Below are 18,310 nucleotides of genomic sequence, written 5' to 3'. Positions count from 1 at the left end.
GTTTAAAAATTATTCTTTTTGCTGGCGGACAACAAATCGTATCAGACATAAAATACGGAATGTCATCAATATAAAATCGATGTTGACGTGCCTATTATCTAGATTCTAGATAATGCAATTCATAAATAATCGAGTATACTATCAATTAAATAAAATAATAATATTTAATTATTTATTAATAAAAGTAATTGATGTATTACACAGTCTAAATAGAAAATATTCTAATAAGATGAGAAAAATATATATTTCCTTTATTAATTAATATAAATTAATAACGCGCGCATACATATACATGTACATATATAAATATACAGAAATACAATAATATTATATATATATATATATATATATGTATATATATATATATATGATATATATGTATAATATATGACATATACATATATATATACATATATTATGCTAAATATTCAGAAAAGAAGATATTTAACCGATTTTCTTGAAATTAACATATGTTATAAAGAGTGAATTTTTGAATACCCTTTACTTAACAAATATATATATGGGTCGCGTGTAGTTTTCGAGATATATTAATTCAAAGTTTGTATGTATATTATACTGATTACTATGAATATATCAATTATATATTGTAATTTACACTTTCATATTTTAATAACCTGAGATATCATAAAGTATTAATTTTTTTTATTTTTATAATATTTTTTGAACTGATCTTTATAGATTTTATGTTCTGTTATACCTTTCGCATATATCAGGATACCAATAAAAATGGAAGGCAAAGAAGATAGATCGAAAATGTTAAGCTGCATGATAAAAGATAAGTTATCCGATAATTATTTATTTTGAATTGTAGAAAAATCATGAATTATTCACTATATAAATTTTTGAATACAAGTCCTGGTCCAGTTTACAAATTGCCGACATTAATTGGCTACAATGACCATGATCCATCTCGACGCAGAAATCCAGCATACAGTATGCAAGCTCGAATTGGCTTAAAAACTTATGTAATAGGACCTGGTCCTCATTACAATATTAGGAATTTAACGAAATCCGGACGTGATAATCCACCTGCATACACAATTAGAGGCAGAGAACTATTGAAACGTGAGTATAGGAGAGAGAGAAAGAGAGCTCTTTATTTTCTTAATTTTTTCTAATTTGAAAAAAAATAGGAAACAATTAATATTAGTAATTTTATTTTTTGATAGTGCAAGATTTTGCACCAGGACCTGGAGCTTACTCTCCCGAATTATGCCCATCTATGAAACATCGTAGAGCACCAGCTTATAGTATGAAGTCACGTGGTGTAACAAAAATTTTAGATGAAGGACCTGGACCAAATTCATATTCTTTACCAACATGCATAGGACCCAAAGTGCCCGATAAGTTTGCTCAGGGTGCATTTTCTATGTAAGAACACGCACACACACGCAATTTATTTTCATTTAATGTAATACATATAATCTCTCTCCTCTCCTCTTTCCCTCTCTCCCTCCCTCCCTCCCTCTCCCCTTTCTCTCTTTCTCTCTCTCTCTCTCTCTCTCTCTCTCTCTCTCTCTCTCTCTCTCTCTCTCTCTCTCTCTCTCTCTCTCTCTCTCTCTCTCTCTCTCTCTATATATATATATATATATTATTTACTTATTATAATACATTTCATATCTCTTTTCAGCGCTCATTATCATGAAATGCAGAAGGAAATTATAAGTCCAGGTCCGGCCGCGTACATAAATATCGATTATAATACGATAAAACGACGAAGTCCGGCGTATAGTTTAAAGGGAAGATACATTATATCAGAAAAATATCACAGTCCAGCACCGATTTTTTATCCGTTGTATGACACGCAAAAACGTGCACCTATATATTCTTTTGGCGTCAAGCATAGCGAATGTGCCGGAATACCCATGACACAATTAGACGAAGATTGATTCTATAATTAAAAATTATGAATTTGTGTATATATATATACGCTATGTATGTAAATATTATGTGTTTTATATTTTTTATATTTGTTTGCAATAAATCTATTTTGTGAAAAGATTTGTGTGAAATATTTTTTTAAAACTTTACAATATATATTTTTGTATATACAATACACAAAAAAGTAAACAATTTATTTTAATAATATTAAAACAAAATTTTTTTATATTATTTTTAGAATAACTTTTTTTATAATAAGGATACGATGATGGCTAAATGATAAAATAATTTTATGATAGGCAATTGTTTTCTTTTGCGAAATAAAGTTAAAATTATGTAATGTGACACGTGCAAATATTTTATGTGTTAAATAAAACTTTCAAATTTACAAGTGAAAAAAATGCCATTGAAAAGAGATCGCAGAAAAAACGAGGGTGCAGGTGGAGGTGGGAAGAAGATGCAGAAGACAGAGACAAAGACTGCCGCTGTGTGTCTTCAAATCAGTACGCGTTTGTCAAAATATATCTAACTTAGATATATTAATCATACACAAGAGTGAAAACCCAAACGGAGTTTTTTTAAATATAATATTCTAAAAGTAGTTTTATCACATTTTTAATTTCAAAAAGCATTTGATAAAAAATTATTAACGATTATTATTATTAATATTATTATTAATATAGCTTAATAATATTATTATCTGTATAGTTCCTGGGCCTAAATATAAACTCAAGACACTCGTCGGTTATAGGGATCATTGTATCTCGAGATATCGAAATCCAGCATATACATTCGGCGGACGTCGACCTATCCTTGAGATAGAAGAAACTCCAGGACCAAAATATATGATTGACAAACGCAAATTTATAGGATTTACCTTTGGACATGCCTTAAAACGTGGCGGTAAAAAACATTTTCTTATTTAAATCAGATCACTCGATCATTATAACTCCTTATATCATCCCTCAACTCCTTGCACTTGCTAGATATCGTTTCTGGACCTGGTCCGAAATACAAGTTGCCAGATGTTTCGCGTGGTCCTTTCTTTTCAATGAAATGGAGAACCAAATTGAGAAAAACTGACGAAACACCAGGGCCTTACTACATTAAACCTATTACTAGGGTGCCGGCATTTTCCATGTACGTTTTAATAAAACTCTTCGTGATTTCGTTCACTTGTTTATTTAAAAATAATTCGAAATAACGTTATTACGAAGTTATTATGAAGAATCATTTTGTAGAGGATTACGCACGGTCACGACGAAACCCGTAACTAGCGCAGGTCCCTATCCATCGTACAACTTGGACCTAATAAAATCCAGAGCCCCAATGTACACTATAGCTGGCGCTAGGCGAACATTGCAAATGATTTCTGAAGGTCCAGATGCGATGTATGCCATTCCGTCACCCAAGCCGACTCCCGCTTTTTCGTTCGGTGTAAAGCACAGCGAATGTGCACCACCCTATATAATTGAATGTGACAAAGAATGTTAGAAATGAAAAAAAATTGCTTTTATGAATTATTAATCGACATTTGCCGATTAGTTATATTAAATGGCAAAATTGTTTTAGTGTAAATGCTTTATTGTTTCAGTGATTTGTTTTTTGCGAGGAACACTGGTTAGATTAGATTATATTAAATTAGTTCTTTCCAATAGAGAGGCTGAATAATTTTCAATATTCTTGCAGATTCTATATACTGTGATTATTTTGTCATTTTTACAATATCTTGATTGTTTTTAATCTTTTTTTTTATTTATTTCGCAGTAACCTGACTCTATTATATATCAGATTTGCAAATCTACATAATTAATTTATATAATATTTTATATTCTATGCGCGTCTAATATGGTTATCATCTATGCATCTTACAATTTCACAATTTGGATTTGCAACTTTCCACGCGAAGCAAGTTCATGTAGTACCTCTCCATCATCCCCTGTTTTCAATGCGAAATAATGAGGTCTATATGTTTCTACAATTCCACATAGGTTTGCAACTTTCCATGCGCAATTTATTAAATAAATTTATTATTTAACTTTTTAATAAACAACAAGCGCCGACTAAAACCTTCACAATATTCAAGAGGTGATGATCTTGATAACATATTTCAAAATTATTGAAATTAGGAGATGCTCCCTATCTCTATAAAATTACCTAGAATTTTTTCGGAGGGGGGGGGGGGTGCAGGAGAGCGGTTCCGCTCCTCCTCCGTCTACGCATTTACTTGAATATTTAAATATACAATTAATATAAAATTCATGTTCAGAGAAGTGCAATATTGAAATTTATCGCATTTAATACTTGTTGTTATAATATAATTGTTAATAACTTTTTAATAAACAATGAGCGATGGCTAAAAATTTGAATGTTATTCAAAGTCATGACTTTGACAAGTATGTAAAGGTAAATGAACTAATACCAGAAAGTCTAAAGAGATCTAGACCAGAAAGATGACTCTTTTTCTAATCAAGGATCTGATGTAACTGTGACGAAGCCGCAAACTCTCCTACAAAGAAATAAGAGAACAAGAAACAAAAATTTAAGAAAAAGCTTAGTATAGATTCTTCTACAATACAACCTTTACTTCAACCAGATATCGCATCTTCCAAAAAATCAGGGAACTCTTCAAAAGCCCTTTTTAATGTCAACACTGTTGCTTCTTCATTGGACTCTGGAAGTGAACCTGTGTATAACCAGCACTGGTATGATCGTCTCAGCAAAGCACCATTTATGATCTACGCCAGGAAATTGGAAGACAAGAAGACCGCCAAGGCTGTATCGATCATTGAAGCATCAAGACTTCTCACGAAAGCAAATATAAGGTTTTTCTTCAACGAAATTCCACTCGTGGAATACATGGAAGGTAACTTTTGACTCGTTTCAAGAAGCAAACGCCGCCATACGTAATAAGCTCATCTAAGACTTGGGCCTGACACTATTTATCCCAAAATTCATGATTTATCGGAAGGGTGTAATTAAAGGCATTCCCTGTGACATCTCTCTGGAAGAAGTTTCAGCGACCCTGGAAAAAGAGGATCCTCTGCTGAGAATAACTAATGTATTTAGGTTAAAAAGAAAGGACTCGATAACTAAAAAATGGATTGATTCTCAATGAGTCTGTAGAATTTAAAAATCAAGAACTCCCTAAGGGTGAAAACCCATGCAGCGGAATAGCAGAACGCGGAACGAGAGCGGAACCAATCAGAACATTCAATTCCGCGCAAAGGAAACGCGGAACGGCTCCTGATTGGTTCCGCTCTTGTTCCGCGTTCTGCTATTCCGCTGCATGGGTTTTGCCCCTAAGAGTGTAAAATTATGGAAAGTAAACCTCTTTGTAGCACACCGTATATCCCTCCCATTAGGAGGTGCTTTAAATGTGGCAAGTTGGGCCACACTAGTAAAAATTGCTCAGCGGATCAGGATACATGTCTGAACTGTGGGGGCCACCACCCTATCTCTTCTAACGATCCATGCAAATCAACACCGAAATGTGTGAACTGCAACGAAGACCATCATACTTTAAGCCGGGATTGTCTAAAATACAAAATAAATTCTGAGATCAACAAAATTATGGCATTAGACAACCTCTCATATATCGAAGCGCGAAGGATTATCATGAAGGCCCAATATTCAAGTGAAGCATCAAGAGTGCCAGATAAAAATCGAAAAAACTTTCCATCCCTAATTCCTCGTCATAAGGATGATTCATCTCTACAGGATGTCTTCTCTATTAGTAACCGTCCTGCTTCATATGCGGAACTGGTAAATTCCGGAAACAAACCCTCACCGAAGTTGCCACATTTCATTCCAAGGAACCTGGAGGATCTGCTCAAGAAAATTATATCCGCTCCAGACCAGGAAAAACTTGTTCAGAGGCTAGTCAACACAATTGAATTGCATATGGGTAAAATAGCAAAAGAGCTTACAGAAGCAGGTAATTCTAATCGTAATAATGATCTAAAGGCTTAGTATTATTCAATGGAACTCTAGGAGCTTTAAATTCAAAATGAATGAACTTTTATCACTTTCCCAAAATGTTTACATTTTTCAAATTTCAGAGACATGGCTGGACTTTCGGGACACCACATCGTTTAGAGGCTTTGATGTTGTTCGAAGCGACCGCATTGCACGCAGAGGTGGAGGAATTTTGATCTTGGTCCGTTCTAGTATTAAATACTCCATCCTGGAGGATATTCCGGACTGCCAGGGAGGTTTAGAAAGATGTGGTATTGAAGTGTTTACAGAATCGGATAAGATCTCTGTTATCTCCATATATTGGCCCCCTGATGGGCCCTCTATAAACTCCCGCTCTATAATAGCAGGCGACTTTAATCTTCCAAACGATCAAATTTTTCCTCTTCTAGAAGGTTTCTCGAGTTTAGATTTTATTCTTTTAAACGACGACTCTCCTACGTATGTTAACTGGGAACGAAACTATTTTTCTATTCTGGACTTATCCATCATTAGCTCTTCGTTAGGATTAACTACCTCATGGTCCGCGTAAATAATGTTCCGTAGGGAAGCGACCACTTTCCAATTTTTATTAATATTAATGTAAAAATTTCGGCTAAAGCTAGGCACTAAGGTCTAAATTATATTCTTCGCGTATGGACTGGATTCTATTTTCTAAATCTTTAAATAAGGACATGCTAGAGCATAATCTTGAGCTTTTATCCATAACCAAAATTCAACCGCTTTACACCTCATTTATTTCGATAATTTTAGACAACCTCAAAAAAGCCTCCCTCCCTCGAAGCTCTAAAGACATTGCAGTTAATTCCTCTAACACAGGTTTCCAGTTTAATATTAAACATAAAACTCCAAAGAGGTACTTAAGAAAGAATGTTGAAAACTCTAATCAGAAGATCCGCAAATCTTGCCCGTGGTGGAATGAAGAATGCGACTTGCTCATTGCCGAACGCAAGAAGACTCTCGACTGCTTAAAAAAAAACTAGAGAAAACTTTCTAGCGTATAAAAGAGAAGTAGCTAAAACTAGAATAGGACTAAAAAATATTAAAAAAGAAAGCTTTCAAAACTTTTGCGAAAGCCTGAAGAAGGATTCAAATCTGTCTTATATTTGGAGGAAGATCAAGGCTTTCAAAAACAGATTCAACTCCTCGGAAACTGAAAACAAATTCAACGAAAAGTCGCTTGAGATTATAAAAAATCAGATTTCGTCCTTATTTCTCCCCTAGGCTCCTTGCAATCGTGTCAACCTCCCTGTAGAGAGGGCTTTGACCGGTTGCTAGATTCTGCTTTCATCCAATTAGAATTGGAGTACGCAATGCAAAATCTAAGAATAAAATCAAGTCCGGGACTTGACGGAATTGACTATAAAATAATTTCGAAACTACCCAGTTCAGCAAAAGAAATTCTATTAATAATCTATAACAGAATTTTTGAATCACACATTCCCAGACGAGTGGAATAAATACCTAATAATAGTATTTCCGTTCAATTTAGTTGGCGTTGTGCCTCTGTAAAATATGTGAAAAATTATAATTATGAATAGATTAAGCTGGTATTTTGAGTTTTACATGCTCCTTTCTACAACGCAATTCGGTTTCAAACGAAGTAAGCCATGCATCGACAACCTTTCCATTTTATAAACCAATATCTTATTATACTTTCAAAAAAATCAGCCAATGGTAGCGGCGTTTCTAGATATAAAATCCGCTTATGACAAAACGTGTTAACAGATATACTCATAAAAAAGTTGATTATTGGTTTACCTCCAAATACAATTGCCTTTATACAGAACTTGATTTATTCTAGACAGGTGCACTGCCGTTTTGAGAAAATAGACGAAATTGTCTGGGCTTTCAAAGGTCTTCCGCAAGATAGCGTGTTTTAAGTCCCCTCTTATACAATATTTATGTTTCCGATTTGGAAAGTTGCTGCTCACACGACTGTAAAATCATTCAATACGCAGACAACATATAGCCCTCTTTAATTCCTCGGGTGATCTCTCTTTATGTAGAACCTCACTTGAGAACTCTGTGGACAACATTTCTAGTACTTTATTTCTCTTGGGATTGGAGCTTTCGGCTAAAAAAACAAAATTTTGCATTTTCAAGAGAAATGGGCACGTAAGATCTAATAGTAGTTGTTTTATTATCGTTAATAATACAAGGATTGACTCCTCACGTTGTGTCCGTTTTCTAGGCATAACGTTCACTTTCAACCTTAATTGGAATCAGCATATTGCACACATTTGGCAAAGCTGCCAATGTCCTCTTAAAATCATAAACTGCTTAAGATACACCTGGTGGGGAGCTGATCCAAGATTGCTGAAAACAAGTTACATAGCCACAGTCAGTGCCGTAACTAGCTTTTTATATGCCCTAGGCAAGGTTTTATTTTTGAGCCCCTTAATTTTTTGGGGGAAAAATAATAATAAAGCAAAAATGATATAACAATTGTTTATAAATAATTTTTGTGTACACAAGAAATAAGATAAGAAATTTAAAATTTGCAAATATTATATTTGAACAATTTTTTGTTCAGTTTTATTTCAAGGCCCCCTCTTCGTTCTGGGCCCTGGGCCTGTGCCCCTATTGCCTCTGCCTAGTTACGGCACTGGCCACAGTATAAGTATACACAGTAGCGTCACTGAGCTGTCGGCACCTTTAATGTAGTTGTCCCAAATCACATGACCCATCGCCACATTGAAAATTGTACACCGTTTAAATTTGAATGCTCAGAGTAAAATGTAAAGTTAGTTTTTATATAAATAAATAAATAGAATGTTAATTTTTATATTAGAAATAAATATTTTTAATATCATACACCTTTTCGGATTATCAAAAACAGGTTATAATACAGATACTTACAAGTTATTAATATGTTATAATATCGTACATATGGGCGCAACCATATCTTCAAATGTACGACCGACGCATGCGTACTGGAAATTGGTCTCGCAATAGAACGAAGTGACGCTACTGTTTGTACTTATACTGTGACATAGCCCTTATAAGATTTCGCATTGATTATGGATGTTTCTTACTGCACGGCCTAAACAAAAGTCAAAGAACTAAAACCGACAGGATACAATACAAAACTCTAAGACTAGTGATGGGATTGAGAATTGAGAGCTTCCTCTCCCATTAACTTTGTTTTGGCCGAGGGTAAAGAGCTTCCTTTATTCCTGAGATCCGCCTTTCTTTGCAAGAAATTTGTCACAAAGATTTGTACCCAATCCAAACATCCAATTTTCCCCACTTTAACTGAACTCCAACGCATAAAGGAAGACCCTACTATTGTAGATAAAATCAATACTCCAATGATTTTAGAAAAATTTATGGAAATATCGAAGATCAAACATCTCATTGAATCAAATTCCCGTCCTTTCTGTTTTTCTAAACCGCTCGCCTCCATCAACTTATGTGATGGCATCAAATTCGACAAATTATCGAACAATAATCAACAATTATTTTACGAGTTATTACAATTATTTAACAAGGATCTAAATAAATCTTTTTGTATTTTTATAGATGGCTCGAAATCTCAGAATCTTGAATTCACTGATTTTTCGATAATGTCGTTGGATAGTACTCTTCGTTGTAGGTTTAGAACTCTCTCATACGCTTCTATATTTTCTTTGGAAGCAATGGCCATCCTAGAGGCTGTTAAAAGAGTAATCGAACTTCAGATTAAGAACCACTTTTTTCGGATTCTCTGTACTTACGGCGCTTAAGAATATTAGCCTTCATAATAGAACTTCGCACTTAATATTTGAAATTAAACGTCAAATTAAAGAATTCTCCGACAAAGGAGAATGTATCAAGTTAGTCTGGATCCCTAGTCACTGCGATATCAGTGGAAACGAAATGGCAGATAGACTTGCTAAGGAAGCTCCGAAACATGGTAGAGACTATCACATATGTACTTCAGTTAGAAACATTGGTTCTAGGTGGAAATCGGAGCTGTTTGATCTCTTTTATGCATGGTGCAAAGACACAGGGAAAAGCAAGGCTAAATGGTATATGGAAAATTGCTTGTCGGCTATAAGAACTTTATGGTATCATGATTATAATATCCTGCGCAGGAGTATGGTCTCCATATGTAGACTGAGATGTGGGCACACCTCGCTGTTGGAAAGTCTATTCAAATTAGATATTGTGCCTTCCCCTAACTGCTCCTCTTGTGACATCGGCGGACCATGTTTTCTGGCAGTGCAATCGTTTCGAGGAACAAAGAATTTCATTAATTGAGCGGTTGGTTGGGACGATTGGAATGTTATCGATTTAAAAAAGCATTTTTCTGTTGCCAAGTGTACCTTATAGTTAGAGGTACTTAGTACTTATATGATACTTTTAATTTTAATAGCAGTTGTTTGCCAGCTTTATGTAATTCTATGACTAAAACTTAAATACGAGATAGATAGTGCATCGCGCGTCGCATAGCGATAAATGAAAGAACTAAATTTGGACGAATTTAAGACGTCTTAAGACGTCTTCAAAATAACGTCTTTAGTTGATCTAAAAAATAACGTCTTATAAACGTCCATTATTAGTCACTGACGTCATGGACCAAAAATGACTAAAAATAGACGTCATAATGTCGTATTCTGACGTCATTTTGCTACTTGGGTAGTTAATTAGATTAAGTTTAGTTTACATATTAAGTAAAACCTAGATTATTTAGATAGGTTTAGATAAACACTAAGAATATAAAGGCTCGATATATATCAAATATAAATCGGTAATAGATAGGCTATTCGAGCCGTACGCGGATGTCAGTGCGTCGATTCCAACGAAAATTAATTTTTCGTTGGAATTAACTAATTGTGCACGGGGCACAAATTTTGCTTGGTACACCGCCAAGACTTTATTACGGAACAATCTCAATTCGAGATTTTTAATTCCAAAGATCCCCTCTGTCCCCCCTAAAGAAATGTAGGCGAGAAAAATATAGATCCGAAAGTCGCTGAATCGGGAATCGAACCCGAGATAGGCTATTCGAGCCGTACGCGGATGTCGGTGCGTCGATTCCAACAAAAATTAATTTTTCGTTGGAATTAACTAATTGTGCACGGGGCACAAATTTTGCTTGGTACACCGCCGCGATACTACCGATTTATATTTGATATATATCGAACCTATATATTCTTAGTGTTTAATTCACGCCAGCTGAAAAAGGCGTTATTTACAAATAGTTGTTTATCAAGGCAGAGAAAAATATAGAGTCGAAGGGTCTGAATAGCTCAGATGGTGAGAGCAGTCGCCCGGCAAGCGTAAGGTCTCGGGTTCGATTCCCGATTCAGCGACTTTCGGATCTATATTTTTCTCGCCTACATTTCTTTAGGGGGGACAGAGGGGATCTTTGGAATTAAAAATCTCGAATTGAGATTGTTCCGTAATAAAGTTTTGGCGGTGTACCAAGCAAAATTTGTGCCCCGTGCACAATTAGTTAATTCCAACGAAAAATTAATTTTCGTTGGAATCGACGCACCGACATCCGCGTACGGCTCGAATAGCCTATCTATTACCGATTTATATTAGGTTTAGATAGTTTAGATAACATAAGAATTGTTGGACAAAAGGTTGTAAAAGGTTGTAATAATTATTTTATTTTATTTTAATTTATTTTACTTCATTTGATTTGATTTGATTTTTCATTTGATTTTAATTTTATTTGAGTAGCCTAAAGTATGGTTAACAAGGAAAAGACTTATTCACTTGCGTTAAGTTTAGTTTTGCTTGTATTCTTTTAGTTAAACATTTAATATCTAAATTTAAGTCAAAACAAGAAATTACTCCGACCTTTTTCTATCAAATCCTTCACTGTACTACCTCTAGTCGATAAGATGATCTTCTGTATTAACTTAGCTGTATGGCCGCAAGGCCAAAGACCTTTTGCTCAATAAAAAAAAAATTCTTTATATCCCCTGGATTTGTTCTTTATATAGTTTAGACACAGTATAAGTACAGACAGTAGTGTCACTTCTTTGTTCTATGTGGGATCCAAGTCGCATGCGTCGGTCGTACATTTGAAGATATGGCTGCGCCCATATGTACAATATCACACGATATTATCACGGTCCATAGATGGAGGGGAATGAGGAGAGGTAAGGTCTTCGCACGGTTGCCATTTTCGAGACAGCGAGTCTGTGTTGGTATACGTAGTACTATGGCTATTATAGTTGTGTGAGTGAACGAGTAACGAAACAGTCACGTGTCACGTTGTGCATCCAAAAAGCAAAGTGAGAATTTTTATAAGAAAAAACTGCAATATGCCAGGTTGTTGTGCAAAATTTTTGTTTCCTGGGGATAAGAAACGAAAACATTTGTGGACTGACAAATATGGCAAAAATCCAACACAGAATGCTGGGTTATGCGAGGTATGTAAATATATTATTTTATCGATTTTTTGTAATTATTAGAATATATTAAGTAGAATATATTTAAAAAATTTTAAAAATGGTTTCTCTTGTTTTTGTAGTATTATTTTGATGATTTATAATTCGAAACATTATATAGTTAATGAGCTGAGCTATGGTTGCCGCCATTTTCGTGCCAAATCGTTGAAGTGGATGCGAAGACCTTACCTCCCCTCGTTCCCTTCCATCTACGGACCTTGGATATTATAACCTGTTTTTGATAATCCGAAAAGATGTATGATATTGAAAGGTACTTACCAGCAGGACATGTCGGTGGCGCCAGACGTATCTCCTGGCCGTTACCGCCACCGGAAACATCGGGTGATTCGAAAGTCAGGCGCGCTTGCGCGAGAAGCGCCCGACTAAGGGATTGCGCCGAGACACGTAGCGAGAACGGACACTCTCCTTTCAGACATGTACAGAGGTAGTCATATTTGTAACACGAGAGTCTAGTTTGCGAATGTTGTACTGAAGTTTAGTTATTAATAAACTATTCTACATTTAATCAAGATTACGTTGTTTAGTCTACGCGCTTCCCGGTGCTCCGAATCCTCATTCACTAGTGTATCACCACCGTTCTCCCGAATCTCTCTCTTCTCCTGCTCCGCTCAGTTATCATCCACGTGGCAATTATACGTTTAAGTCTTACAACTCAGAAGTGGGATTGTTCGGGAATACTCCGGTTTGGACGGACGGCACCGAAAAGAAAAAAAACTGCGTGTATAAATCAGACTTTGCAATTTATTCCACTGCGTAGAAATATCCTTGCATGGTGCGAACACGTAGGCAAGAAAATATGGATAGGACCAACTTGGAAAAACTTACCCTTGAACAACTAAAGGAAGAGGCGACGAAATACGGGCTCCCGACTACTGGCTCATGGAATGCTCTCCTAGACACGATATTGACGCATTTGGAGTGACACGGTCCCGTACATGAGTTGCTCCAATTATCCACTAGTCAGGCGCCGCCTTTGGCCCCGACGAAGCCAGGAACCTCCGCTCAGGGTACAGAGCCGCAGGAATCTACAGTAATAATGCGGTAAATGATGTACGCTCTACAGCAGCAACAGCAACAGCTATCCAGTCTGCTCCAATTATTAACGGATCAGAGATCCGGAGTTAACGTACCTCACGTGCAGCAGCAGCAGCAGCCAGACGCTGTGCCGCCGACGGTCAGGTCAGGGTCCACAGGATCCTCTATAACGGAGGAAGCAGACCGTAGGACGACGGAATCTTGGACGACAGGAGGTGCGGTACAAGCGCTGGCATCTCAAATCCCGGAATTCGCCGGCCAGGACGACGACAACATACAAGCCTGGGTACGCCGTATCGACAAGATCGCCCAAGTGCACGGGGCGTCGGATGGAGTTACTCTTCTGGCTGCCTCGACTCGTCTTACCATGTCCGCCCGACGATGATTTGATGTCCAGACGGATGCAGCGGTAGAGTCTTGGACCGGACTTCGAAGGGAACTGGTAAAAATATTTGACCGTAAGGTACGTTCTTTAAGCTCATGCAGAAAATAAAAACGCGTAAGTGCGGGCATCCGGCAAAGAATCATTTGACTAGTACTCAATAGATAAGTTAGCTTTGATGCACCGAATAGATTTGCCCGAGCAGAATAAGATTCACCTACTCGTGGACGGTATCACACATACGGCCCTGAAGGCAACGGCTCTCTCGATAACTGAGGACTCCTTGGACGGCTTCCTCGAGAGGATGAGGAAGATTACACAAGGCACTGCCGAGTGGGACAAGAAGCCTGCTGCGACGCAGAACCAACCCGCTAAGGGCAAAGACGGCACGTGCAAAAACTGCGGAAAAAGGACATTCTTATAAGGACTGCGCAAAGCCGAGGTAAGCTGCTTTTACTGTAAAGAAAAGGGGCATCGCCGCTATGACTGCCCAACGCTAAAGAAAAAGGAAACCAAGGTCCTACATACCCCGGGGATTGCTGCGGCTAGTGTGATATTAGAATCGCCGCCGCCGTCGGACACCGTCGCCGTCGTTGAGGACCACGAGGTACGCATCCGGTTGGTCGTCGATGACCCTTTATTTAAAGTTAGACTCCTGTTGAACAAATATAGAGATTTATTAGCTTTAATGGACACAGGAAGTCCCGCCTTATTTGTCAAATCAAGCGTTTATTATAAGTGGAATACATGGAATCCTACAGAAAATTGTTGGCCGTTAAGAGTAATCTTAGGAATCTATCTAACCAGTCTTTAAACATTTTAGGATCGATTACTCTTAACTTGTCTCTGCAATTATTAGGAGAAAGAAATTTTCTCATAGATTTTACATAGTAAATACAGACGTTTTCCAAGGGGATATAATCTTAGGCCGCGAGTTTTTAACAAAAGAAAAACTTACTTTGGTTTACGATCCGGCCGCGAAAGGTGACCGGGAAAGGATAATTTGTTTGCAAATCTGCCCCTTTGTGTCGAGGAAGACAAAGAGCCAAATACCCTAGAACATATTATGAAAAGTCAAACAGTAGATTACGGGTGACCACGTTCGGAACGTTCGATTTGACCACGTTCGGAATGGACACGTTCGATTTGACCACGTTCGAAATGGACACGTTCGATTTGCCCACGTTCGGAATGGACACGTTCGATTTGCCCACGTTCAGAATGGCCACAGAAAATATTGCATGAAATTCAATTTGACCACGTTCGGAATAGACACGTTCGATTTGACCAGGTTCGGAATGGACACGTTCGATTTGACCACGTTCGAAATGGACACAGAAAATATTGCATGAAGTTCGATTTGACCACGTTCGGAATGGACACTACCAATAATATGAACCCGTGCATGAGGTAAGTAGCAATGACTGTTTAATTAAAGGATTATTTTATACTGACCAATAAGACCGATGTGTTAAATTTATACCTCTGAATTACTGCTTTCTGTTACAAAAGACCAGAAAGCACTTTCGGACCGTCTCTCAGCCGTAAGGCTGAGTTTCCACTGTGCGCGTCACGCGTCGCGTCATCCGATGCGTCACCGAGTTAACCAATCAGAACATCCCATTGTAATAACATATATTTTAATAAATTTCAATTTTAAAAAAATTTTAATTTTTGTCGGTAAAACAGGACAGTGTCTTTAAGATACCCATATGTAGGATTCACACTATGTCCGATTTTCAAAGTACGACGTTCGATATCCAATAAAAAAATTGTTTTATATAAAATGTGATTCCTGCATTAAACTTTAGTCAAGATTTTCGCACACACCTTCCGTAATCGTAACCGTAAGAGTCATTCCACAATAGGTTGCAAATGCCCTCGTTGCCAGTTGACAATTGCGGATTGACCAATCAGAGCAAAGCTACTTGTCAGCTGATTGGTCAATCCGCAATTGTCAACTGGCAACGAGGGTATTTGCAACCTATTGTGGAATGACCCTAATGGTGACGTGGTCACGTGCTGACATTGTACACGTGGTGACGAAAATCAGAGCCCTTATTGGTTATCGCTCATCGCGTCCAGTGTGCAATGGCCATAACGTAAGGACCAATCGCGTTGTTTGATTCGGCAGTCCTACTCTGAATTGGTCGAATTCTTACGTAACGGTTACGATTACGATTACGGAAGGTGCGTGCGAAGGCCTTTCACACATGAATTGTCGAAGGCACTGTTGCCAGTTTCGGGACGTGCAACCATACTTATACTTATAGGCACGTATTCAGAACGCGCTTTTAAAGATGTTAGTGCGTTGTTAACCAATAACAGTGCAGTATCGAGCACTGTTAACCAATAACAACGCGTTAACATCTTTAAAAGCGCGTTCTGAATACGGGTCATAGACTGCGCCTCCTTATGGGCGCGCTGAAGATAACATTGAAGGACAGAGATATTGAGTAACCCGCACATTAGACAGAGACACACTCACTCAGGGTGCCGTCCCATGGACGTCGGAATAATCGGAAAACGGAATCGGAAAGGTGGAATGGTGGGGAACTAACCAATCGGAATTATTCCGTTCCGATTTTTCACAGCTGGGTTCCCCATGGTGATTATTTTTCGGAACAGACCAGTGTGTGCGTGAACTTACCGGATAGTAGGTTATGTACGTTTTCAACTTCTGCAAAAGTGTTCATAAATATCTGTCACTTAAGAGAGAGTGTTGTGATAAAGTTGCTGTTTTATATATTTTGATTAAAAAAGGGGAATGTGATGTCGTTTGTAAGTATTGTAATTATGATATGTATGCTGAGTTATGTTAGATTATAATTTTAATTTAATAATAGAGTCATACATTTCTAACATTTATACAATATGCTTATAGTAGTTAAAATTCAATTACTTTATTTATTTGTATGATGTCATTTATTTATTATTATTAGAAAACAAAATGTGGCTACTGCGGATGGGTGTTGAAAATGGATGTTCTTTACCAACATTCCTGTTTTGCTAATTACGACGAAGCATGTCATGTTCTAAATGTTGATGAGGCTGGAAAAGTTATTATGATAAGTATGAAAAATTGTACATAATATTGTAGTATAGGAATTATAATTATATATAGTATATTAGCACACAAAAATTTTTTTCGTTATGCTCAATAGTAAATTTCCATTCTTATTGTTTAGATAAAAATATAACGGAGACATTAGCTTGTGAAAGTATAACAGATAATGTAACAGAGGATGTAACAGAGAATGAAAATAATACTTTAGAAACACAAGACATAGATGAAGAGTTGATAAGTATAGTTCAACAACGACCAGCCTTGTATGATCATCGTATACCACTTCAAGAAAGAACTAAACTAAAGAAAAAAGATCTATGGCAAGAAGTCAGTAATTGTATAGGAGGTAAATTTATGATTCAATATTATCATTACATTCTCCTTACAAGCATGTGTCTTTAAAAAAAATCAATATTTTAGAAATATACTCACCTGTTGATGTTGAAAAAAGATGGCAATATTTAAGAGATTGCTACACTAAAGCTAGGAGGAATTTTAAGAAAATACAAAGCACTGAAAAAAGGAGTGGTGCTGCAGGTACTCCTATAAATAAACCATCTTTCCGCTATTACGATGCAATGAGTTTTCTTAATGACACATTAGAATATAAAGAGTAAGTTATTTTGAATATAATAAATGACATTTCGAAATAATAACAACTAATCATTAGTTTTATCAATGTCGGTTAACTTAAACCTCCGATTAAACTATATCTTTGTCTCTTTTTAAAAACGTATCTGAAAAGAGATAAAGAATCGTTTAATCAGAAATTAAAATTAACCGATGTTGAAGAAATTCGCCATGAGGCCTGATTACATCTCAACGTTTTTTTATTTTAAACGAGACTTAAATATGTCTGTCTTTACTTATTTAGAAAGAAAGCTATAGATAGATACATATGTAAATCTCACTTAAAGCCAAAATAACGTTGGTACAATCGGGCCTAAATTTATTTTCTATTTTTTCTGTTTTAGAACATATACATCTTTAAGATTATCTAACAAAAAAGACACAGCTCGAGTAACAAATCTTCCTTCACCTTCCTGTTCATCTACGAATGATGGTAACGATGATTATATCGATTTAGAAAACAGACCACCATCATCCGTTTCTGAATCGTCTGCAACCGCTTCATCTTCACAAAGTTTGTGTTTAAAATAGATACTACACACACATTAATATGAGGATATTATAGTTTTTAATAATTAAATATATTGTTTGGTTTCAGAAAGACGACGTTCAAGTAATACAGATGAAATAGATCGAGCATTATTAGAGGCTTTAAACACAAATGTTCAACCCAGTCCTATTGATGGGTTTATGTTAAGATTAGCGGAAGGAATGCGTCGACTTCCCTACAGAGAAAGATCTAACTTAGAATTAGAGTTTTTAATGAAATTGCGTGAAACGGAGGAAAGATTGGGATTATTAGATAATATTTAAGAGATATCATATATATAGAGAGTAATATCATATTTATTTCATATTTATTTATGTCTTAATTAAATTCAATAACATACGTGTCATTCATTTTTA

General features: G+C 36.4%; 4 protein-coding genes across 4 annotated transcripts; 3 read left to right on the top strand and 1 right to left on the bottom strand.

Annotated features, from left to right (window-relative positions):
• The first annotated feature begins 671 nt into the window (after positions 1-671).
• On the top strand, positions 672-1,910 carry LOC145932576 (ciliary microtubule associated protein 1A). The gene is made up of 4 exons (XM_083031609.1): positions 672-800; positions 875-1,086; positions 1,191-1,392; positions 1,652-1,910. Exons 1-4 carry the CDS (start codon positions 748-750, stop codon positions 1,908-1,910), a joined length of 726 nt encoding a protein of 241 aa, XP_082887735.1. The 5' UTR covers positions 672-747.
• Positions 1,911-2,241: 331 nt separating this feature from the next.
• On the top strand, positions 2,242-3,396 carry LOC145933149 (ciliary microtubule associated protein 1A). The gene is made up of 4 exons (XM_083032677.1): positions 2,242-2,405; positions 2,611-2,805; positions 2,889-3,042; positions 3,144-3,396. The coding sequence occupies exons 1-4, from the start codon at positions 2,303-2,305 to the stop codon at positions 3,394-3,396; spliced, it is 705 nt and encodes a 234-aa protein (XP_082888803.1). The 5' UTR covers positions 2,242-2,302.
• Positions 3,397-13,518: 10,122 nt separating this feature from the next.
• LOC145949107 (uncharacterized) lies at positions 13,519-14,410 on the bottom strand. Its single transcript, XM_083058837.1, has 3 exons — positions 14,236-14,410; positions 13,929-14,106; positions 13,519-13,764 (listed from the first exon to the last, which is right to left on the bottom strand). The coding sequence occupies exons 1-3, from the start codon at positions 14,320-14,322 to the stop codon at positions 13,688-13,690; spliced, it is 342 nt and encodes a 113-aa protein (XP_082914963.1). The 5' UTR covers positions 14,323-14,410; the 3' UTR covers positions 13,519-13,687.
• Positions 14,411-16,349: 1,939 nt separating this feature from the next.
• LOC145949085 (uncharacterized) lies at positions 16,350-18,301 on the top strand. Its single transcript, XM_083058796.1, has 6 exons — positions 16,350-16,488; positions 16,650-16,779; positions 16,896-17,120; positions 17,195-17,387; positions 17,749-17,918; positions 18,003-18,301. Exons 1-6 carry the CDS (start codon positions 16,480-16,482, stop codon positions 18,215-18,217), a joined length of 942 nt encoding a protein of 313 aa, XP_082914922.1. The 5' UTR covers positions 16,350-16,479; the 3' UTR covers positions 18,218-18,301.
• The last annotated feature ends 9 nt before the right edge of the window (positions 18,302-18,310 follow it).

Source organism: Prenolepis imparis, unplaced genomic scaffold, assembly GCF_030444845.1.
Source record: "Prenolepis imparis isolate NDT839.2.m4 unplaced genomic scaffold, iyPreImpa1.0 SCAF_2, whole genome shotgun sequence".
Lineage (NCBI taxonomy): Eukaryota > Metazoa > Arthropoda > Insecta > Hymenoptera > Formicidae > Prenolepis > Prenolepis imparis.
The sequence above is the reverse complement of the archived record's forward strand: the minus strand, read 5'-3'. Positions and strand labels throughout refer to the sequence as shown.